Source organism: Periophthalmus magnuspinnatus, chromosome 16 (genome assembly GCF_009829125.3).
Source record: "Periophthalmus magnuspinnatus isolate fPerMag1 chromosome 16, fPerMag1.2.pri, whole genome shotgun sequence".
In the NCBI taxonomy this organism is placed as follows: Eukaryota; Metazoa; Chordata; class Actinopteri; order Gobiiformes; family Gobiidae; genus Periophthalmus; species Periophthalmus magnuspinnatus.
In genome coordinates, this window is record NC_047141.1 from 7077761 (window position 1) to 7102471 (window position 24711).

General features: G+C 38.9%; 2 protein-coding genes across 2 annotated transcripts; one reads left to right on the forward strand and one right to left on the reverse strand.

The window, feature by feature from the left end:
- Positions 1 to 745: 745 nt before the first annotated feature.
- efhb (EF-hand domain family, member B) lies at positions 746 to 12453 on the reverse strand. The gene is made up of 12 exons (XM_033981400.1): positions 12439 to 12453; positions 12314 to 12373; positions 10710 to 10853; positions 9739 to 9916; positions 7238 to 7348; positions 6337 to 6466; positions 5326 to 5387; positions 4564 to 4718; positions 4144 to 4351; positions 3054 to 3251; positions 1916 to 2097; positions 746 to 892 (listed from the first exon to the last, which is right to left on the reverse strand). Exons 1-12 carry the CDS (start codon positions 12451 to 12453, stop codon positions 746 to 748), a joined length of 1590 nt encoding a protein of 529 aa, XP_033837291.1.
- Positions 12454 to 13032: 579 nt separating this feature from the next.
- Positions 13033 to 23066, forward strand: rab5ab (RAB5A, member RAS oncogene family, b). The gene is made up of 6 exons (XM_033980576.2): positions 13033 to 13239; positions 16014 to 16234; positions 17415 to 17566; positions 19054 to 19176; positions 19251 to 19344; positions 19958 to 23066. Exons 2-6 carry the CDS (start codon positions 16069 to 16071, stop codon positions 20071 to 20073), a joined length of 651 nt encoding a protein of 216 aa, XP_033836467.1. The 5' UTR covers positions 13033 to 13239; positions 16014 to 16068; the 3' UTR covers positions 20074 to 23066.
- Positions 23067 to 24711: the final 1645 nt, after the last annotated feature.

Here is a 24711-nt window from a genome sequence, read left to right on the forward strand (position 1 = left end):
CTCTCATTTTTCTGGCATTTAGCAAATAGAAATTATTTTGACAATCCTAACTGACCTAAAACAGACTGATTTCTTGTCCGACAGTGAGAAAAAAAAAGCAGGAGGGGAGGAAGGAACCGGTTTCGCATGTGACATCTACTGGTGAAAATAAATCAAATAAATGTATGGATGGTAGCTTTAAAACCATTGTGCAGGTGATGTGCCACCTCCAGAAAGTTACATGATGTTGCTTTAATGTGAAAAAATAATTTCAGTTAAAGTGTCACCACATAACTTTCTAGGGACCAACCGCGTTAGCATAGAGCAGGGGTGTCAAACACATTTTCACCGAGGGACAAATGGCTGCTCTCAAACTACTTTTTTTTTACTTTTTTAACCTGTTTCTGTATTTATTACTTATTCAAGTTACAAATATTGCATATGAATTTGCCTAGATGTAAAATATGGCTGTGTAACTGTGTATCTCTTGGTAAAATTACATTTTAAGACCATCATACCTTTTAATTTACCCTTTTGAGGGCCACATAAAATGATGTGGAGGGCCACATTTGGCCCACGGGCCTTGAATTTGACATAACATTTCTATAGAGACAAGCAGATGGCGTATCTCAAACCAGGACAAGTTATGAGTCAACTCTGTGAAGATGCTTGTTTTAAAAAAAATGCTGACGGACCGTTTTCCATTTCCTTTTGTTTACTTCCATGACTTTGTTTGTGCAGACAGGACCAGGCGTGTAGCTCATGTCTACATGGCCTTTAGTTCCCTGAGCACGTTCCTGAAGTTCTCCACGCTCACGTCTCCACTGGGGCTCCTCACGGTGGCCAGCTCCCAGGCCTCGTCCAACAGCTGCTGGGACAAGTCCAGCCCGATGTTCTGGAAGATCTCTGCGATCTGCAACACACACAGCAAAGAGGGAATGACGAGCTTTATGGAGAGGGCAATACTGACAAGAAATGATACAACAGCATTTTTTGATTTCCCTTAGAAATGTGCTTTTAACAGGTTGGACTACTAATTTCACATAAATTATATATTTTTATTTTGGTAAGATCTATCATTTTATGTTCTGATTGGAAACAGTTCAAGTGGAGCACGTTCTGATGGAATAGCCGCCATGTTGGGACAGGACACTTGAGCATTCTAACATAAGAATCAATGCAATTAGACCTGGGTTTTAACTGTCATATTTACATTTAGTGGCTGCTATCATATCTGAGCTAACACATTTGAAGCAGTAAATTACTGTAACTGAAGTTTACTTGTGAAAGGATTATCCTTTTTCCTGACTTTGCTGTTTATAGTAATAAAATGACCATATAAAGAAAGTTAAGTCTCAGGCTTTGTGTCTCTCTCCTGATAAGCCCTTTATGTGGCTTCTATGATTCAGATTTTTATATGCTTAAATGGATTAATATTTTTATATGCTTAAATGAATTAATATTTTTATATGCTTAAATGGATTAATATTTTTATATGCTTAAATGAATTAATATTTTTATATGCTTAAATGGATTAATATTTTTATATGCTTAAATGGAGAAAAATATGTTCTTTATGGATAAATTGTCCTTGAATTGGGTATTGATGACATAGTTAGAGATATTTCGTTTTAGAACTCACCGCTACTTCCTGTATTTTTGTACTTTTTTCCATAAACTGCCACTTTACTAAATATTTGTCACAGTTACTATCCCACCAAACCAAGTAATAATTACAAAAACATGAAAGCTATATGTACTTTAAGAACTGAGGTTCAACTTAAAAGATAAAAAGTGTACAAAATAGTCAGTTAATGTACAATGTAGCGGTCCCACTCTGAATAATTATTTGACGGCTATGTTTATCGGTTTATCGGCTATGTAGATCTATTTCTGTGTCTGTCTCAGATCATGGTGCAGTGAGTCGGAGTGGTACCTCTTGTTTGCTACGTGGGCAAAGGAAGTCCTGCTCGTGCACGCCCAGAGCAGCGTGCACGTGGGGACAGAGCAGGGTGGCGGCGTCGGCCGTGTCTCCGTAGTTTGTCCTGTCGCTCACTCTCCTCAGACGGGGCGCGGGCAGGTCTGTGCGGATGGTGGGGACGCCACAGGAGCGCAGGGCTGTACCGGAGGAGAGAGTAAAGTGACATTCCTGAATTTAAGGGTTGGGCATGAAAGTCAAATTCTGAAAGTCCAGTAATTACAGAAATCATAACAATATTTACTTAATACATTTGGTAATATTGTAGATGTGGTGTGCAGCTTTTTAACACCTCAAGGCCACATTTGGCATTGCAAATCCACACACAATTTCTCTTCCAGGCAGACCTGACTAATTCACACTTTCAAGAGAGAATTGGTTCAACATGTCATTAGAAAATAAAAAAATAATTAATTAATAAAACTAAGCAAGCTAAAGTTCTCACAATGGATTTCTAATATGGTATATGTCGTGGTATATGTGAATCAGTGTATCTGTATTATTCTTATCATTGTAAATAATAGTGAAATTTAAAATTCTAAACAGTGAGAGTAACAGAGGATAACACCTGAAATGTTAAAGCTCTAAAAAAAATAATCTACATGAAAGGTACAATATGTACATTTCTAGAGGTGATCACACAGCCAACATTTTTTGGCAAAAAAATAAATAATGTGGCTGTCGTATTTTTGCTAAAATAGGCTGAAGTACATCTGTCAGCGTTGCCATGTTTGTTTTGATTCACTCGGATGCTTCACCTCTGGCTTTCGCACAAACCTCCATGCCGCTCTGTGATTGGGTTTCTGAACTCACAAATATCACGAGAATCCATTTTGCTGTGTGAGGTTAGTTTGAATCAGGCTAAAGACAAAAGTGGTGGTGGTGTATGGACTTTAAAAACATGAAGGAGCTCACTTCCTGGAGTACCACTGGATGATGCTGATTGATGGAAGACAGGAGGGAGATTCAACCATGCACAAATTAAATGAAACACAACTCCAGCTATGTTTCTGATGAGTAAACAACTTTGTGACATGTTTGAAAGTGCAGAAAATGAGTTTGGACCAGTTTCTTTTGTCCCAGTGTACTGCCTCACCTTTCCCCGCTGCAGAATCAGTGACGGCCCCAATCAGAGCCGAGGAGGGAGTGAAGGCCTCTGGATCTCCCCTGGAGCGGGTGAGCGTGCGAGGGACTCGTAGAGGCCTGCCTGGTTCTACAGGCTCCAGGTCCTCGGGCCTCAGCAGTGGTCTGGAGTAAGGCACCTCTCTGTCAGACAAGCCACTGCTCATGTGCTCTGGGAGGCAGCAAAACACCACAGTTGTTCTAAAGACTTTTGTGAAACATAGACACCTTTTTTAGTTGTGGTTTAAAGTGCATGTGTGCATAGTTAACATCGTTATATTTAAGATATCACTGAAAATCTTGCTTAATTTTTGAGTTTTGCTGAAGTTTATTTTACTTCCTGGTTGGACATGAGCAGCAGATATGACATTTACAGAGGTAATTCCATATCTGTTACAACCATAATGGCCAACTGTGCATTAGATTGTTTTCTTAGTCTAATCATAACAATGTTGCAAAGTGATAACACCTTTATTATGTTAAATGATTGTTTAATCTGTCAGAAAATGCCTTATTTGCACATAAATTGTCCCTGTATTTTGGAGGCAATTCGTATATTTTGTTGTTCTTTTCAAACTTACCACTATTTCTTATGTTATTGTACTTTTCTTCTCAACGTTTTTCCAACAAACTGCCACTTAACCAATGTTTACAACAGGCACTATCCCACCAAACCAAGTCAGAATTAGAAAAACATGAAAACCTGCCATATGCACTTGAAAGGTCCTATATTACGCTATATTATGATGCTGTTACCTCCTCAAAAACATACCTGAAGTTGTGTTATGTTTCATTTACACATGTTTGAGTAACACTTTATTATTAGTCTGTCTACATCTCCAAACTCAAAACGCACTGTGCTTTTGGATGGGTTGAAAATGTGCATTGGTGAGCTAATTTGAAATCCTATATTGCAAATGTGATCACATTTGCAAATACTTAACCAAAAAATAACAAATAATTTTTTCAGTAAACATTCAGCCTTAAAATACACATTGGGTCCCTGATTATACAGAAAGTAACTGAAATTCTGACTTCTGGTTTCAGCATTGTCCCATGCTTACCTCCAGTGAGTATCTTCTGGTCCCGGATCTTGATGGGCATGTTGTCTTTCCAGCAGAGGAAGTTGGCGAACTCCATGAAGCTGATAAGTCCGTCCCCGTCCACGTCGCAGTAGTGTAGCAGATCCTGGAGCACGGCCGGCCCGGGCTCCAACTTGAACTCACGACACACCTCCTCCAGGTCCTGAAGGTCTATCAGCCCACGGCCCTTCTGCAAGTCCACACCACAGCGAGAGGAGAAAGGAGGGAAGGTTCTTTACTGTTATTACTATTCAGGAAAAAGTGGAAAAGTTGGCAGGGGACTGGAAGATGCCTCCAGATCAGCCCTCACTCCTCACTCTGCCCTTTAATCCTCCAGACCATCACTCTTCCCTTTACTCTTTACTCCTCCATCACTGCTATAGACTACAGAGCAACCTTTACCTTGTCATAGTGTCTGAAGGCGCGCAGCAGCGAGGGGAAGAAGTGGAAGTTGACCTTCTTGAGATGGTGGCGGATGGCATGGACCAGGCTGCGCTGTGTGGTGGGTCCCTGGGTGTACTGTCCCGGGCCAGTGCGGTAGATCACCTCTCCTGCTCCTGCACACAAGCACCAATCATGAGGTGAGCTACAGTGCTGGAAGAGAACATGGGTAAATCTGCCAAATGCTGGAGATTTTTAATTTAGACTGTAATACATTCATGGTTCACATCCACAGATGTGCAGGTTGGATTTTATGTATAACTGACCAAGGCTAAAGTGTGTACCCTTGCTACTTTATCTCAACTGAACCTGTGTGTCCAGAGCCTAAACCTGCAGATAGACACACACAAGTGTTTCTCATTCTCAGTTTATGAACAGGCCTCATGTGAAAGCTCAGAACCTCCAGAATCCACTCACTGAGCTGCAGAGGCTGCACTAGCACTGATTCATGATTGGCTGCAGGTGCTGGAGTTTAGGTAGTGACCATTCAGATAAGAGAGAGGCATTTTACATTTAAGCCAACTAAATTTCAGCATTTAAATCAAGATTTTTGAAAAGAAAATGATAACATGACTATTATCAACATAATGCAGAGATGTAAATAGAAGTGTAAACAAAAAAAAAAAAACTTTGTGTATGTTTCTAAGGTGCAAACATGTATGTATACACATTATAAATGAAAAGGATTTAGCGTAAGTTGCTTTTAAGCTAAATGTTCCATACCATACTGATCCGAAGGTGGAAGAATCCCAAAGGTTTGTGATGAAATTGAAGTTGGTCCCTTTCTGCAAATAAAAGACAGTTTAATATAGAGTCACTAGATATTTTACAGCTTACTAAATGACTTGACATTTTGGAGACATTTTCAGTATATTAAAAGTACACCATGTAACTTTTCTAGTGGAGGACCTACCACCTGCTTGTCTTCATAGAACTTTACCTGGAATGTTTCACAGTATGGTATTAATTTTACCTTTACCACTCACGGTAAGAATGTGTTTCTGGTAAACAACAGCAATTGTACCCGGTTTTGTTTCCATGTATTTGCCCCAGTACAGATTTATTGTAAGCAGCTGTTGTGGTCAAAATAAGTCAGCAGTGTGCTGCCTGCACCTTAAGTGTATGACTGTTTGATAATCAGGAAGTGCACTGTTAGCGTGCCAGTTGTTCGCATTACCGTGACAGCAAACTCTGCTCTGGTCTCAGAAAGTTGTGAAAAGTGCTTATAAACTTATTGAGGTGAATAAATAAATAAATAAATAAATAAACCTGTTTAAAATGAACTAGTTCAGTGAACACATTTTTATGACAGCAAAAATCAGGTGCAGCACCTGTAAACAAGATAGCAAACATTTAATACCATACTGTGGACTATTCCAAAGCAAAGGAATAAAATCTCAATGCAGGTAGCGGAACCTCCAGAAAAGTGACATTGATTTGAATACATTGTTTGCAATAGTACTTGTATACTACAAATGATTTCAAAATCCCAAATATTCATTCCAAGATGGCGCTCTGTATGCTCGCCCTGCCATTTTGGTTTTGTCTGATGATTTTAAATAAACTGGTAAAATACAATACAAGTGCTATTAACGTACTCTTCATTATTATCAGCGGGTAGTTGTGTAAAGTCATCTGTCCTCAGCAGACCAGGATCTTCACTTCTGTAAATACACACATTTATCTCTCTGATAGAACATAATGAGTTCATATATGGAGCATGGGAGGCTTTACAGCTCATCCGAGTGAATCCACCGCAGAGTCTTGGCCAGATTACGCCCGTCGTCATGGTGAGGAGTGGGGAGTCCGAACACGCTGTCTGCGCTAAAGTGAGGAAGGTCATACTTCCTGTTGATACGCTCACCTGAAAGAGCAAGACACAGGGCTAGCTAAAGGCGCTGATGTTTGATGTATCTTAGCCCAGTACAGATATACTGTATAAGCAGCTCTTGAGGGCAAAATAAGTCTGCTATGTACTGTCTGCATCTAATTATAAAGTGTTTTAGAATCCATCCAAACATCAGGAAGTGTGTAGATAGCATTACATTTGTTGTTAGCTTTACCATGACAACAAAATTTTGATCTGATCTCTGAAAAGCACTAATAAACTCACTGTGGTGAATAATTAAGATGTAAGTAAGTAAGGAACACTTTAGACCACTGCAAACTGTTTAAAATCAACTAGTTCTGTTTGTCACGTTTTTAAGACTGTAAAAATGAGGTACAGCAACTTTAAAACTGAGTTGGAGGCAGGGAAGAGTTCTATGATAGAATTTAGCTTTTTTTATTGTCAAAAACACAGACATTTGACCAGGATTTTGGTCAATATCTCTCTGATTATTAGGTCTATCCACAAGTATATAGCAAATTTATTGTTATCTTTTCCATGTGATGGCTCTATGTCAGCACATTCTAACACACAAGGCTTCTCTGTGTTTTTAAAGACCTCCACCAAACTATTAAAAAGCTTAACCATTTTGCCATGAGCACACATTGTTTTTAACTGCTGTGTGTTTCACTCTGACTCCTCACCACACACAAAACCAGGACCAGGGAATTAAACCAAAGACCTTTCTGTGATTGGACACACTGGACATAGCTAAAAAATTACAAAAATAATACTAGATGCTCTTACCGACAAAGTAGTGGTTGTGGCTGTGCATGTAGAGCTCGTGTGCCTCCTGGGCCTCTCTCTCCACCTCTGCTCTGGTCTTAGGAGGGTTCAGCAGCTCCCGCACATCCAGCCCTGCACACAACAGGTCCAACGGGTGCTAGTTTAGTCCTGCTTTAGACATTGTTTTTAGACCTGATTTAGTACTGGTTTAGTCCTGGTTTATATCTGTTTTAGACCTGATTTAGTACTGTTTAGTCCTGGTTTAGACCTGTTTTAGACCTGATTTAGTAGTGGCTTAGTCCTGGTTTAGACCTGTTTTAGACCTGATTTAGTACTGGTTTAGTCCTGGTTTAGACCTGTTTTTTAGACCTGATTTAGTACTGGTTTAGTCCTGGTTTAGACCTGTTTTTTAGACCTGATTTAGTACTGGTTTAGTCCTGGTTTAGATCTGTTTTAGACCTGATTTAGTACTGTTTAGCCCTGGTTTAGACCTGTTTTAGACCTGATTTAGTACTGGTTTATTCCTGGTTTAGACCTGTTTTAGACCTGATTTAGTAGTGGCTTAGTCCTGGTTTAGACCTGTTTTAGACCTGATTTAGTACTGGTTTAGTCCTGGTTTAGACCTGTTTTTTAGACCTGATTTAGTACTGGTTTAGTCCTGGTTTAGACCTGTTTTTTAGACCTGATTTAGTACTGGTTTAGTCCTGGTTTAGACCTGTTTTTTAGACCTGATTTAGTACTGGTTTAGTCCTGGTTTAGACCTGTTTTTAGACCTGATTTAGTACTGGTTTAGTCCTGGTTTAGACCTGTTTTTAGACCTGATTTAGTACTGGTTTAGTCCTGGTTTAGACCTGTTTTTTAGACCTGATTTAGTACTGGTTTCGTCCTGGTTTAGACCTGTTTTAGACCTGATTTAGTAGTGGCTTAGTCCTGGTTTAGACCTGTTTTAGACCTGATTTAGTCCTGGTTTAGACCTGTTTTAGACCTGATTTAGTAGTGGTTTAAATGAAGATCTATACATAGCATAGGTTTGTAGTTGAGAGTCTGAATGAATCCTTGGAGATTGGCAAACTGATCCATCCCATCCACAGGGTTTTAGATGAGTTACAATTCTTTAAGTCTGAGTCAAGTTCAAGTCCTTAGGTTAAGTCACTAATAACAAGTCCAAGTTGAGTCCAAGTTGAGTCCAAGTCTGTGTCACAAAATAAGGTTTGAGTTTGAGTCCAAGCTGAGCCATTACAATCTGAGGTCCAGCTCATTTAAGAAGAGATTTCTTACTATTTTACTAGATGCTTTCTTACTGGGCATCCTGTGAATTCTCACAGCTTTAAGTCACTTTGAACCTAAAGTGTGCTCTCTCCAGGGGCCACTGCATTTTCAAGTACTATATGACATCATGCAGGGTGTTTCTGATTACAAGCACCTGGCTGAAGGGGTGGACTTTGGACTTTGAGGTGTAGATACCTGTTAGACCGATCACACTGTTCCTTATACCTCCAGACCCATTCTCCCCCTCGCTCTTTTCTTTTACTCTTCTAGGTACTGCCCAAGTGAGCAGCTCTATTGACCTTATTCCGCCACGCCCACTTCTGTCGTACATAATACTAAACTGTGCTTTCTTTGTGGTGGCACTTCTGGTTAAGTGGGAATCCCATTCATTTCAATTAAGAATAAAATATGATATAAAGCAGGTTAATTTATGCCAATGTTTAATGTTTATGTGCAACAACAAGTCAACGCTGCACCGATTCTGGAGGCTTTAAAACAGCTCTGTGCTCCATATAGAACCTATTTGCTGTCAAGATCAGCAGTCCCATGCAAAATAATACAACCTGAAGAGTTGTGGCAGTGCCCATGGCAACTTCTGTACAAAGGTGAATAGAACATGTGATTGAGGGAGGAGTTCAGGTTTAGTTTAATCCCACTTTTAAACATCATTTAAAAACTTGTCTTTTAAAGCTGATGTACCGAGGTATGCAGTGTAAGCTTTAAATAGACAGGTCTGAGTATTAGATCCATGAGTCGACTCTGACTCATGGACTCTTGTCTGGATCTCGTCGCCTCATGAGTCACTGCCCTCAGAAACTCAAGTCTGAGCTGAGTCCCAAATCATTAGTCATTATCTTCAAGTTGAGTCCTGTGGCCCCCAGTTTGAGTCTATGACTGGACCTCAGTGACTCTGTGGCCACTGAACATGTAATAGTGCTCTTCTCCAGCACGAGTGTGTTCAAAGAGAGCACATTTACTTTGTCTAATTGATGCTAGACTCATTACACGGCTGTCATCAAAAAGCTCATACGTTATGTTAATATTCTTGAATCAAATTTGAACAAATTATAGTTTAATCTTATATCTGGTGTGCGGCTTAATCTTATATCTGACCTTAATTTTTCTATAGAAGAATTAAGGTCAGGCATAAGAATGAGGCTCTTAAGTGGCAATTTCTAAACATGTTTTGCAAATTTTTGTGACATGAATGACGTCACTGCCCTGCCTTAGTTCTACTCTGCTGTGTGACTGACCAATGGCGTTCTTGACCCCAAACACAGTGTTCTCTCTGACCCAGGCGGGCAGTCCTCCGCTCTGCCCACGGGCCCGGCCCAGTGGTGCCCTCTCTTGGGACCTGTACTGCGCCTCACTCAGCTGCTGCAGCTTCTCCTGGAACACTGTGCTCTTAGGGGGATTCAGCAGGTTAGTGCTCTGGAAGAAGAAAACAGTGACACAAATACATCAATGTCTGTCTGACAGGATAATCCTAATGAAAAACTAAACACACTTAGTTTTGTTTGTTTTAGAAAATATAAAATCATGCCTTAAATGGGACAAATGAGGACATTTCTTAACATAACTTTAGATGTATCAGCACTGGACGATTGACGGATTATACAGAATATTATTATATTATACTTTAGATTATTCTTGATCTTGATCTAGTATAGGACCACGTAATATTAAAGAAACTATATTATTTTGTGTGTGTGTGTGTGTTTTTAAATGATATATATTGAGTACAATCCTTTTAATTAACATCATAATTGAGTTTGACTTTTGTATATGGTGACAACACTAATCCAATGAGGCGGCAAAGCAAAACTAGTTTTAAGTATCTTTTGTACCAGATCTCATCTGATCTGATCATCTGAGAAGCTAAACAGGGCTGCATCTGGTCAGTACTTGGATGAGAGACCACGAGTAATACTTAGTGCCACAGTGGAGCCACAGTGGAAACTGTTCTTGTGTCATTAGGCAAGACATTTCACTTACAGTGTCTAGTATTGCATGTTTGTGAGGTCAATGGTGCAGTTTGGAAGCCTCTCTTCCATGAGTCTGCCCCAGGGCAGCTGTAGCTACAATAATATCTTACGATCGATCCACGAGTGTGGAGTGAATGAATAATACACAAAATTGTAAAACGACTGTGAGCATCTCTGGAAAAGTGTGTAAGTGTAAGACTTTAGTCAACTGTGAGCTGAATCTTGATTTACAGACTTACAGAGAGGGAGGCTTTGGTGCTGACCCCATGGACCAGGGCACTGGCCACATCCGGATCTCCAGCTTTCCCATGATGCACTCTGATCACTCCTGGCTCCGGTTGGTTACTGTGGCGAAACTTCCTCACCTCAGGAGGTGTCTGGGGCTAGCACATGATTGGAATACTACTCATTAAACAAAAAGTAAGTAGTAAACTAAAATAAAAATAAAAAATCATAACACTGGGTTTTATTACATAGTTCTTTTGTGCTCTATGGTAACACAAACACATGACTGATTCAAATGTCAGTTTTGCTGAATGCATATGCAAATTAAAATACTAAATCAGGATGGAAATATGGATCAGTGAATGCTTTGTAAGTGATGGTGGTGGTCTACCCCAGGGCAGCTGTGGCTACAGAAGTAGCTTATAGGGGTAGCCAAAATGAGTAATGCACACTATTGTAAAACAACTTTGTGGATCTGAAAAAGCACTATTTTAGTGTTATTAAAGTGCTTTTTAAAAAAGATTTTTGAGTTAAGATGTTAAAGGTCCTATATTATGCTAAATAGACAGTTGAGAGCTTTTAATCAAAAACATATATGGAGTTGTGTTTTGTTTTATTCACACATGTTTGAATAACTCTTTATTGTTGCCTGTTTACATCTCCAAAGCTCAAAATGCTCTGTTCCACCTTTTGATGTCATGACGGTAGTGGTCGTTAACAGCTCCCTTTACCCTCTGTTCAGTAGAGATTAGAAATTCCAGGGATGAAATTATCCAGATGATTCTAGCGAAGGTGTGTGGAGTTTAAAAACACAGTGGATCACTTCTTGTATTACCATATGACATCACATGATTGAACAGAGTGTTTTCTGTTTGAGAGAAGAACTCTAAATGTGCAGGGTTTGTGTGTTAAATGTACAGTACATGAATGAAGCTACACACAACTCCAGGTCTGTTTGTAATAAGGAAACAACATTACAACAAAGATTTATGCTAGATTACTATTAGTTTAACACAACAGATAGCCAGTAGTGGAAGAAGTACTATATTTTGTTACTTAAGTAAAAGTAAAGATACCAGAGCAAAAAATATTCAAGTAAAAATTAAATTATCACATGAAAAAATCTACTTAAGTAAAAGTATTGAAGTACCTGTTTAAAAATGTATTTAAACAGTAAAAAGTAAACACAGATTTTGATCTAATAAAGCTTCAAATGTAGGGATTTTGATAAAGATTTGTGCTGAATTTTGTTTAGCAGAAACAACTGAATCTAGCTGTTTTTATTTGTATATTTTTGTTTGCTCAGACTAAAAAATAAACCCTCAGCAGGTCTCAAACAATAATAAAAAAGTACTTTTACTTTTCAGCCCAGTCCAAAAATGTAGTGGGGTAGAAAGTACAGATACTTGCTCTTAAATGTAGTGACGTAAAAGGAAAAAGTATCCACTGTAAAATGTAAATTACAGATACCTTTTTATTTTTTTTTTTTTTTTTTAACTTAAGTGCAGTACTTTACTTCTTTTACTTTGTTATGTTCCACCACTGCAGGTTGCGTACTACAAGTTGTACTCTAGTCTACAGCAAAGGTTCCAGCAGAAACAGCAGTGTGAGGACAGACCTTGGGTGACTCCTGAAGACATTCTTTCACTGTATCTCCTGCAGGCACAGCTTTCCCAGCCTGGTGTATACATCAAAGTTCAGTTACACTCATACACAAATATTTACAATGCAATTAAAACTTACCATTGCTATATTCATTTTACATAAAGAACCAAAAGCTACACACAAAGTTTATGATTGTTTAGTAACGTTTGTACAGTTAACTTTAGCGACACAACTAGCTAAATGAAGGCTAAGTTAGCTACTCTGCTGCTGCACATTGACTTGTTTAGCTGTTGTTGCTAGGTAACAGCTCAGCCTTCAGCGCACAGTAGTAGCTTCATGCATTTTAAATAGACTACATCACCTAAACTAATCTACATAACCTACATAAATAATAAAATAATATATAATATATATATAATATTATGATATATATAATATTGCCTGGTAATAATGAAATAATATACTAAGATGTGATAGCGTAATTGTCATGTTTATATTGTCATGTTTATATTATATATATATATATATATATATATATATATATATATATATATATATATATATATATATATATATATATATATATATAATTTATTTATTTATATTTATGTATGGCCAACGATGGATTTTTATGAATAAACAATATTTTATTTATTTTTTATTTTTTTCCAGGTTACAGTGTTCTCCTGTTTATTCGGGCTGCTGCAGTCTAAGCTGTCATCGGTGTGCGAAGGGGAAGTGCAGGGAAGTGAGAGCGACACCGCGGAGCCAGAGCCAGAGGAGCAGAGCCAGAGGAGCAGAGCCAGATGAGCAGATGAGCGCTCCTAGGTCCCAGTAGCCGCTGTTCCACCTGTCAGCCCCTGTGATCGGACACACTTACACCCACCAGCCCCACTCTCCGCGGGCTTTTCCCACCGTCCAACCCTCTGTTTTTACGAGGTGAGTGTCTGCCCGTGGACTGTCGCTGTTAAAGGGCTCCTCCCGAAGCCTCCTCTGCCCTGTTAGCACGGTTAGCATTAGCGCGTAGCATTAGCACTCCTCCTCCGCTGTTTTCTGTGGGAGCTAGCCCACCCTGCTACAGCCCAGCTAACAGCTAGCTAGCTAGCTCTTTACTCTTAACCCACATAGAGCTGTCTGTATTCAACGTGAATATACTGACTTAGGAAAACATCTTTTTACCTCATGTATAAATGACTAACTAATGTGGGACTGTTCGCGTAGGTTCGTCTTTAAAAGTGTAAATAACAGCGGCAGGTAGCAGCGCTGGCGTTAGCTGTCATTAGCCGTACACACCCAAAGCTGGATCATACTTTGTCACCCCACAGTGATTATGAGGCACAGGCCGAGGTTTCAGATGTCTGCGGTCAAAGATCATGTTATGTGCTTTAAGACTGACGCAAAAATCACGTCACCCATTCTCTTATTGAAATATATAAACCTGCGAATCTGTAGCTCAATGCTAACGCTAATGTTATTAGGTTGAAGTCAACAACAACAACAGTGTCTGTGGTTTCCTATGGCGTAATGACAAACATGTGGGTCATCGACATGTCTGCGTGCTTATTACGAGCTGCTCTGGGCTCTACTGTCCTGATCATGTACTGACCATGTCCTCTGTCTCATGTGTGTTGTTGATATGTAAACATGGATTTGCTGCTCACTGCTGTTTCTTAGGGCAGGTTCACGCTTGTCCTGGTTTTAGTCCAGCTCAGTGCTGATGTGAACTTGGTTTGGTCCTGGTTTGGTCCTGGTTTGACCCAGCTGGTTTGGTCCAGTTGTAGTCCCGGTCAGGTCCCTGTCTAGTACAGGTTTAGTAACAGTTTTAGTCCCAGTTTAGTCCAACCCCCCTTGAAGTGCATGGGACAAGTTTGACTGCTAGTTTTACCAAATTCATAGGGAAGGACAAATTCTGCCTTTTCATAAGCCTGTCACAGTAATTACTTTGTTGACTTATCGTTTAATATATGACCGATGAATATTTATCGTGTGTACATTTTCTTTGCACTACTGGGAAATTTTTGGTTATATGATAAGACTTAAGCCATAAAATGTTGAAAAAAAATCACTTCCGTGGGTCATTATAGATACAAACTAAGTACTGAAGTGTTTCATTTTGCTTTGTATTTATTGCAGCTCATGTTTTTAACAGTATTGAACTTTTAGAATAGTTTTTGTGGTATAAATCTGCTCTTGGGTTGTTATGTCAGTGGCATAATTTAGTTTCAATTTTATCGTTTATTGTCTAAATTTTCTTCAATATATTGAACATCCAAATTTGTTATCATGATAGGCAGACTTTCAGTTATGATACGGATTTTGATAGCTTTAAATATCTGCTGATACCTTATCTTAACTGATACCAGAGACTGAAAACAACATTTCCTTCAAACAAAAATAAAATAAGACACATCTGATCCAAATATGTCATGTAGCTGTTATTAATCTGTCAACTAACTACAGAGCAAATTCGTATAAATAAAAGTTAAAACATTATGAGACTTTATGGGCCAACTACAATCCCGGAATACTTTTATTACAACAATTTAAATGTCCATCCAGGATATTGACTGAACCGATATTTGGAAATCAATAACCAATCCAGGAAATTTTTCAGTTTTGCTGGGGACCACCCGATCACCAAAAGTTAATGTTGTTAATATTCAACCTTGTCTATTAATTTTCTAGAGAGAGCAATACTTTATTGATCCTAAGGGAAATTCAAGTGTAACTGCAGAAAGATGCTGCGCTTCAGCATTTTACATTTTATAATACAATTTTGGTTTATAATTTTACTTCCTCCAAAACTTGTCTAAATTTCACTATAGCTATAATTAGACTGTGTTGATGACATAGGTAGAGGTTAGTAACTCTCCACTACTTCCTGTTTTTTGTGCTTTTCTTCAACTTTTTACCCAAAAACTGCCACTTAACTGACAAAAAAGCTGTGATATAATTATTTACCACATGCACTATGCCACTAAATCAAGTCCTAATTATATAAACCTGTCACATGCACTTTAAGTATGACTCTGTATGACATTGGAGTACAGAGAGGACTTGCTGCTTCGGTAACTAAACTTGCGTAACTACATAATGTGGTAAGTACCTGTGAGTGCGATGAGTGACGTACTGCTGTGGGACATGTAAACAACAGGTCATCCTGTAGCCTACCAAGTCTATTTTTGCTCTTAAATTATGGATTAAAGGATTTTCACATCTACTGAATCACAACCTCAGACATTTCACTATTATATAATGATTATCACAAACAGAAAAATAATTCTCTCAATTGGACACACTTTTTTTAAGAGTTTTGTTATTTTCATTATTGTCTTAGGATTTACATGCTGCTTTTACACCTCTCACGATAGTTACTATATGGACGTATTGTTAAAAAATGATCGATAGGGCTGCAACTAACGATTATTTTAGAAGCTGAGTAGTCAGCTCTAAAAAATATTAAATAATTGTTTGACTAATCAAAAAATTTATTGTTGACTGAGTACTAAAATATTAGTTTGCTGCAGCACTAGTCATTAGCATCAATTAGCTTCTATATTTTCTTCAATATCACACTAAAAATGTGTTAATTGTGACTTTTCAGTGCTAATACATGGATTATTCTTAAACTGTGGGTGTTGAAGTGCTGCTGTACCATGTTCACATCGTGCTCATATGTTTGACAGTAGCCCTGTGCTTTCCTCACTCTGCAGGTTTGAGCCGCCGCACACATTACCTCAGTGCCCAGAGGAGGGACCACAGCGTACCATGGCAAGTAGAGGCGGAGCCACACGACCCAACGGGCCAAACGCGGGCAACAAAATCTGCCAGTTCAAACTGGTGCTTTTAGGGGAGTCTGCTGTGGGGAAGTCCAGTCTGGTCCTGCGCTTTGTCAAAGGACAGTTCCATGAATTCCAGGAGAGCACAATTGGAGGTAAGGCCACACTCAATCAGTCTCACACACAAAATCCACATTTCATGCCCAATCCAATTTTTTGTCCCCTGATCTGATACTCAATTCTCATTTTTAATAATTTTATTTACACAATTTCAGCTCCGGCTTTACAAATAATTAAGTATTCCCTGGTGAATTCAACCCCAGTTGAATAAAAGACATTAGATGATGTTTTAGCCTCTATTTTGTAAAGCCAATGTTTTTCATCATATTATTATTACGATTTGTTGAGACCTGTAAAAGAGGAGAAGCCTGCCAAAAGCACATGGCTACTTAACAAATGTATAAATGTAAACTAGTTAGTGCATTTGGCTCTGCTCCTCCACCAGATTTGTCCAACGTTTCGTTTTTACTCTTGAAGACTTCTGTGAAGACAACAAACAAACAAATTAATGCCATGCCATTAATCATGGTTTTAGCTGTTTTAGAGCCTCCTCAGTCTCTGCGACAGAGGCTGAGGACGCTATACACTGTATCGGACCAATGTATTCACTAAATCCAACCCAAGCCAATAGTCTAAATGCCTTGATTGGTGGCCGATACCAATATCAGATCGGGACATCCCTACATTTCACTGAGCTTCAACATATTTGATCCATTATTGTATATCCACAAATCTGACTTTGACCTGGAGGAGGGCTGCCTCCTGCTCGTTGGAAATTTTGTTTGGCTATGATATTCCACAGTATGACATAAAGCCGATCCATCTCTATGGAGAAGTATGGTTTTAACGTTCCATTTCAATAGAATTGTGCAGGTGATGTGCCACCTCCAGAAAGTTACATACTGTACCTTTAATAATTAATGAAATTGCACAGTCTGCATTTATTTAGGTTGTAGAATGTTATCTGCAAACCGCAAAATACCCTATCTGTTTATGAAAAACTTGGGAGGTCTGTAGTTAAAGGTTAGTTTAATTTAATCTTCAAATTCTTTAATGTATGGGACTTTTTTTTTTCCGCCGTCGATTTTTCTGTGTCATTTCAAATCATAATTCTCCTCGACATATTCAAAATATGCCTTTTGAACTTAATCTTGATCTGACATATATTGCAAGAGAAGACAGAAAATTACAATTACCGGTGTGTTTTTGTGGTGCGCTGTATTAGAACTAGACTTAATCCCATGTTTAAGGCCCGACGTGTGTGTTGTGGTGCAGCCGCCTTCCTCACTCAGACGGTGTGTTTGGACGACACGACGGTGAAGTTTGAGATCTGGGACACAGCAGGACAGGAGCGCTACCACAGCCTGGCCCCCATGTACTACAGGGGGGCCCAGGCTGCCATCGTGGTCTATGACATCACTAATGAGGTGAGGGCCATGTATTTGAATATATATTTATAAACTGAAACTACTTTATGCCACCAATTAATATTGAAATAATGCAAGATAATCCCAGTAACGCATTTTTATATAGACAGTTTCATTAAAAGACAGAAACTGCAACAAATAAACAGCAGAGTGTACCAATAATTAGACATAAAAGGGACTAATTCATCCCTCTACAGCTCAAATCTTATTGTATTACAACAAACATACCCAAAATCTCCCCAGTTTTGGAAAGAAAAGGTAATCACCATAAATATTGAGGCCCAAAATATATTGTTCCATGTTTCATATATTGAACGATATGTCGATAGTAATTGTAGTGACAGGCCTACTTGTGTAACCACTAAAACAACACTGGCCACATTATTAGATACACTTACTTTCCAAATGTTTTCCTTATCTTAAAATGCACTTAAAAATATATAGTACATGCATACATTGTAAGCAGTCTCAGCTTCTGAGTTTGACTCCCAACTCTCCCGGGCGTTGTTGTGTGGAGTTTTCTTGTTTCTTCCTGTGTCAGGGTGAGTTTCTTCAGGCCACTCTGGTTTATTCCATCAACCCAAAACATGCATGATAGGTCAAATTCTCCAGCTAAGATAGTCCTGACCAAGACTACCTCAAGATCTGAAGATGGTCTCACTGGTCCCTCAGCGGAACTGAAGGATGGGTCAAATTCAATGGACACATTTCCCTATGGGGACAATTGTGTGTACCTTAACCTTCAAATTACAGCTAGGATTTCCATTTAGATACATTTTCAACCCCTTAAAACTTTGCATAAATATTTACAACAGTGTTTGCTATAAATAGGTGAGACAATGGTGCCCCCACAGTCAAATTTCTGTGCCCATAGTCTAAAAAGAAACTGAACAAAAATTGGTGATAAATGACTTTAAGTTTCTAGTATTGACCTTATTCAGCCCCGTCCACTTTTGCCTCTAATTGCTTAAAAAAAACCTTTACTTTTTTTAAGTGGCATTTCTGACTAAGTAAGAATCTCATTCATAATTTGAGAAGTTTTGCCATTAAAATATGATGTAAAGTAGGCTGATTTCTGTAAAACTGGTTTCTCTGGAAGGCTTTAAAAACAGCTCTGTCCATATAGGACTGACTTATGGTCAAAATCACTAACTCCATGCAAAATAATACAACCCCAATGACAATGGCGGCGCCCACAGCAATTTCGGAATAAGGTGAATAGTCAAAAACATACAGAAGTAATTATATTTAATTTGCCATCAGTGGTGGCAATAAGTAACATTTATACTCCAAAAATAGTAACTAAGATGATTCAAATATGGATCACTTGTGCCACCACAGTCTTAGTGTAAACCTGTGGGAATAATACTATGTACTACTCTAATAAAAGTAACCGACCAAACTGTGACCACAGTTCTGATATCCTGGTTGATGAATTGTTTCTAAATGTTGCTTTTTTTTTTTTGTATTTGCATTTTTTTTGGCAGGAGTCTTTTGTACGGGCAAAGAACTGGGTGAAGGAGCTCCAGAGACAAGCCAGTCCCAACATTGTAATAGCACTGGCAGGGAACAAGGCAGATCTGGCCAGCAAGAGGGCGCTCGACTTCCAGGTGTGTTCTCTTAAAACCATGTGCCATCCCCATTCACATGTACTGGAGTCTAACGTGTGTTGTTCTTCTGACAGGATGCACAGTCATACGCAGACGACAACAGCCTGCTTTTTATGGAGACATCCGCCAAGACCTCCATGAACGTCAATGAGATTTTCATGGCGATTGGTGAGTACAGTTTTAACTCTGAGGATACAAATACTGCAACTTCAGTCCCTGCAATGCTTATTGTTGTTATACTGTTATCTCTGGAATACACACAAACACAAACACAGGTTCAACTCTCGTTCTAGTGCATGAGTGTGTGAATGTGTGAGTGTTGTACCTGAACCTCTTTCACTGGGAACAGTGGAGGGGTCAGTGCAGCAAAACCAGGAAGTACACTTGGTGATGAGCAGTGCTAATACTCCTTAAACCATTTCACGAAAAAATAAATGAATTGTAGACCATCATAATCACACCAGAAGGGCGGGTATGCTAGGCTAACTTTAGAATGTGATGAGTAAAAGCATGACCTTTCAGTCTGACTGTAAGTACCCCTCAGGCTGTGTAACGTCTGTGCTTCCAACAGCAGTGGCATCTGCAGTGGGGGTCAAGGCCAAACTGACTCAGGGTGTATGCGACTTTTAAAGGGTGTGAATACTGTCCTATAAAGATTGATTTAACAAGCCTCAAATAAGGATGAAATACATACTTGATAAGGGTGTGATAGGAGGCTGAAATCATGCATTCAGTATGTATCATTACTCTCTTGTGATTAACCAGTTTTTTCTCCTCGCAGCCAAGAAGCTCCCCAAGAACGAGCCTCAAGCTGCTGGAGCCAACAGCGGTCGCAACAGAGGAGTGGACCTGACAGAGACAGCCCAGCCCAGCAGCCGCCCCTGCTGCAGTAACTAACCTGTACCCCCCCACCATCACCTCCACCACCTCCACCACAACCACCACAACCACACGTCTGCCCCGGATCTCCCCCGGGTCTGCCCCCGGACATCCCCTCTCCGCTGGGCCTCCTTCTCTCCGGACCCCCCTCACTCCCAGGAATAGCTAAAAGACTCTGTAGAGCTGCATTTCTAATCCCTCTTTCGGTTGACGTTGTTTTATTTTGTACCTTTTTTAAGACGTGTATATCAGTATAAAGGATGCATGTATCACTACACACATTTGTATGTCCTGAGCTGGTGACTAACTGAGCGCGTGGCTGTGTGAATGAAAGGCTGAATGTTAGGCTGAGTTCACAGGGTGCCTGGATGTGAGAGACGCTGTCCGCTCCATGTACAGACTATTGTCACATACAAAACAAACTGGACGCCAACACTCTCCCTGCATTAAGTCAACTTTACACTGGCACCAATACTTTACTAGTCATTATTATGTTGTCAATAGACTTTCTTTCATTTAAATAAGGTCTTGTACTTAAAAAAAAAAAGAAAAGAAAAATCATGTTTTTTTTTCATAAACATAACGTTTCATAAACATAACTATCAATCTGAAAACAGGAGTTAAAGGTGCACTGTGTAACTTTTAAGTGGAGAGTCTGCCATGTCACTGCATTGCCCGGAATGTTCCATAATACGCAATCAAACTTCTCCATCTTGTGCTTATTCAAGTATTGTTTTTTAAGTTTTTATTGCTCAAAAGTACATGGAAAGACATCATCTTACTCTGAACAGGGTCACCTTTTCACAGATCGGACTTGTAACTTAACCTGGTGTCACCTGTTGTCTCCATGGTGATATGCTTAATCTCATTTCTATGGAACATTTCAGACATTTCCAAGGAGACAATAACATGACGGACCCTCCACTTCAGTTACACACTCCACCTTTAACTGTACCAATCCCAGCAATAAACCTAAATCTGCGATATTCTAGCGTCAAAATGGAGGACCGTTCTCTTACTGTCAAGTTTTGAAATAAAAAAAACAAAAAACATTTTAGTCAAGAGAACAGACAGTTCACTGACTTAACAAAAAAAAAAAAATCAAAAAGAAGATTCAGATTATATAGAAAATTCATTTGTTACTGGATGGTTGCCTCAAAGAAAAGTGCTATTTAAAACTGGAATTTTAACAACTAAGTAAAACAGAATTTGGCTGTTAAAATTCCAACTATTTTAAAAGAAATATTCAAACGTCTATAATCCACAAATGAACTAAAGATGGGTACTGTAGATTGAAATGCAGAAATGTATGTTAACAAAATGATCTACAATTACAATTTTACCAAGTAGAAAATTTTCCATTATGTTATTTTAAAGTGCAATGTTGTGTTGTTTTTTTTACGGTGGCCCAGATGGACAAGTCAAAACACTACAATACAAGGAAAACACGATTGTAAATTGTACTAAAAAATGAATTAAAGAAATAAATGTTTTGTTTTAAAGCCAATTTATAAGGAAATCGTATTAATACATTTGTGACATGTTTCTTATTCCCTACTTGACATTAGCTGTTAAAATGTGTTTTATTGGTGACTGGCTCTTAGCATACAGTTTTGTGGAGGTTTTTTCTATACAAATGAGAAATCGTGACAGAATTAAAAAATGTAAATTGCATTACAGTTCGAATCAAACTAATTTCATCCCATTTTGCAATTTACAATTTTGTTTTAACATTTAAGCTACCCTTTATACATTATATTTGTGAATAATTTGCACATTTATTACATGTGTTATTTTTTCTCCCCCTGTATCTTGTCTTTCAGGGCCACCATGCTTTTCCCCTGTCTTAGTATAGAGTTGTTAAGTGTGATGTCACTTCTGGGTCCAAGGTGCATCAGCTGATTGAAAATATTGGACATGTTTACAATTTTTTTTTGCATTAAAGAGAGGGTATTATGCAAAATGTATACCATGTTATAACATTGTTCCCTCATCACAAATCTGAAGAGGTCTTATGTCATCCATGTTTGATTATTTTAGCGTTCTCTCTCGGACCCAATCTGAACCCTCCTTACGGTTAGCTGTAAGATTCTGTGCAACGCTCCGCCCTCCAGCCTACGTCACCCACGCTCCCACACGACAATTCTCCATAAATATACAAAAACATGACACAAAACTATACACTACATCTTCACAAACCTGATGCGGCGTGCAGTACTATAATTTCATTAGCGGGGCGTTCACCGATTGTGCTGTGATATCGCTCTGAAGGGGGAGTGACTTAACGCAGACAGCAAAGGGAGGGTAGACTTGGCGCGTCAAAAACAAAAGTTAAACTAATAAAACATCTAAATATGTTATGTGTTAGCAGGTAATACCCTATAGAAGCAAAATACCCCCTCTTTAAGACAGAATTGTTGTCATTTACCGCTAGCAAGGTTATAAGTGTGACAGAAAGTGTATGAGTTTGCGATAAGAGGCTAGGCTAATATAGCGCTAGCATTAAATATAATATGTAATTATGAGATTATTTACATATCTAATACAGTTTGTGGTTAAAGGGTAACTGTCTTTTGTTTGATGAATAAGGAACAAAAACAAAGCCCGAAATCAGCTATGAAGTCGCTGATTAGACCCGGAAGTGACATCATCTTTTAACAATCGCATAAAAGTCTAGAAAAGCTGTACAGTTTTGGAATCTTGTTATCTTTGGGTTTTTTTCTAAATGGGCCAAATATCAAACTGTTTTCTTCTTTTCTGTGATTGATGTGGAAGTCCATGTGTCTGCGTGGAACCTTCTCTGGGCACAGTGTTGATCCTTCAGGCCCTGTTTGGAGGACGGACTTTTCTTTGGGACTTGCTAACCTGGCTACGCTTCAGCAGGTAGCAGCATTAAGCTAACGGTGTCTCTGTACAGCTGAATGAATTATGTGTAATGTGTCCTCCAGCATTACCAGTGATGGGCTGAGCAGTTTGGAGTGTCTGATACAAATAAATCGATTCAATAAAGAGCTTGTGGGTGTGTGCCTGTGGCTGTTATAACAAAGTACTTCTGTTTAGTGTGTACTGTTAAGGAATAGACTCAGTAGTGATTCTGATATATTTCCACGTGTCTTATATCTGTGTAATTACTCAGTGTCCAGTAGGTTCATAGTGGTCCATGGGTGTATACTATGTGTCTTATCCTTCTGATCCAGCTCAAAATCTTTCTAAAACTATTCAGGAAAGGTTCATTTTTGTCCTGTGAATGATGTTTTTAGGACCAATACCTGCTCAAATGAGTATCTACACTAGTTTTAGTATCGATTAGATCTGATTTTCGACAACCCTAATACTGATGCGTTCAAATTAGATCAACTTTTCTCTGCTGTGGTGTTGCACCATGAAACAACTGTCTGGGATAGTGTCGTGCATTTAGTATTTGACCCTCAACAGGTTTGTGTGGAGTCCAGATTAAACAGAGCCTAAGGACATGTGTTTCTTATGCAACTTCAGGTAGTTGGTGACATCATAAAAGACTGACTATAGAGGTGGACATTGAAGTGTGCATACCTATTAGAGCAATTCCAGGGGTGTTCATAGTGGGCCTACATTTAAAACTAAGACAAATTCACGAGCTAAACTCAATATATACTGAAAAACTGACTGCACCTGACGTGTAATGTTTAACCTTTGAATATGGAAACAAACTTTAGTTTCGTTTAAACACAAAATCTGGAACAACTGAAGCTTGATATTACAAACATTAGAAATTAAATTAAATAAAAAAGACACATCTGTAGTATTCATTTCTTATTTAAATAAATACAATTAATTATGTCTCTCTGTGTAGCAGTTAATGTGGCCGAGGTGACCAGTAGCGTGGTTGCTAATGAGCGTCAAACAGAAAAGGAAGCGCACTTGCTGGTCTCGACTGCAGCGTACTAGTAAAGCATTCTGGGATTTGTAGTATTAGTAGTACATGCGCTATATACTGGGGGGCCACCTCTAATGCTTATTGGATTTGATCTCATGGGCCAGATTTAGCCCCTGGGCCTGAGTTTGACATATGTGAATTACACTAGTCTTATACCTCCACGCCCTGCCCCTCCTCCCATCTCAGTGTCCCCCTTTAGTCCAGGTAATGCCCAGTTTAGGAGAGATGAGCTGAGTTTAAGTGTTTAGTCCCACTTTAATCCCATAATTACATAGTAGCTGTCTTCAGTACTCGTGCCATTCCCCAGTGCTGTCAGCAGAGGGAGCTGTACACCGTGTGATATGGTGATATGAGGAATGAGGAAACCAAAAGGGTATAAGTGACATTTCTGAAGTTCTTGCTAATATATCAACTGCCAAAATATTCCAAAAATATAGCTTTATTGGAGAAGCTGAATTTTCAAAGTGCCAAAATGTGTAAGTGCATGGTGTCGGACGGTACAGGGTGAAGTTGGAACTGGGCACACTCAGGTTAGTTGGTGCTTTACCCACTTCATCACGTTGCCTCTAAACACTATTTGTTGTTAAAATAATATATCCTGAATTGCCAGAGGATGATTGGCCCACTGTACGTCTCTAAAAACACACTTCTGAATGTTCAAGACAATGGAGAGAGTTTGGTTGCAAAAATCTGGTGAGGCTTTTTATCACTTCAAACATCAAAAGTACTGTAAGCAACTG

Bases quoted from the DNA above. Each gene is read 5' to 3' on its own strand.
- efhb (XM_033981400.1), bottom strand. The intron at 7,349-9,738 runs GTCAGTCACACA...TGTTGTGTGCAG, and splicing joins TGGGGTCAAGAACGCCATTG to GGCTGGATGTGCGGGAGCTG. The intron at 3,252-4,143 runs GTAAGCATGGGA...GCTGCCTCCCAG, and splicing joins CCAGAAGATACTCACTGGAG to AGCACATGAGCAGTGGCTTG.
- rab5ab (XM_033980576.2), top strand. From the start codon at position 16,069: ATGGCAAGTAGAGGCGGAGCCACACGACCCAACGGGCCAAACGCGGGC. The intron at 16,235-17,414 runs GTAAGGCCACAC...GTTGTGGTGCAG, and splicing joins CCAGGAGAGCACAATTGGAG to CCGCCTTCCTCACTCAGACG. The intron at 17,567-19,053 runs GTGAGGGCCATG...TTTTTTTGGCAG, and splicing joins TCTATGACATCACTAATGAG to GAGTCTTTTGTACGGGCAAA.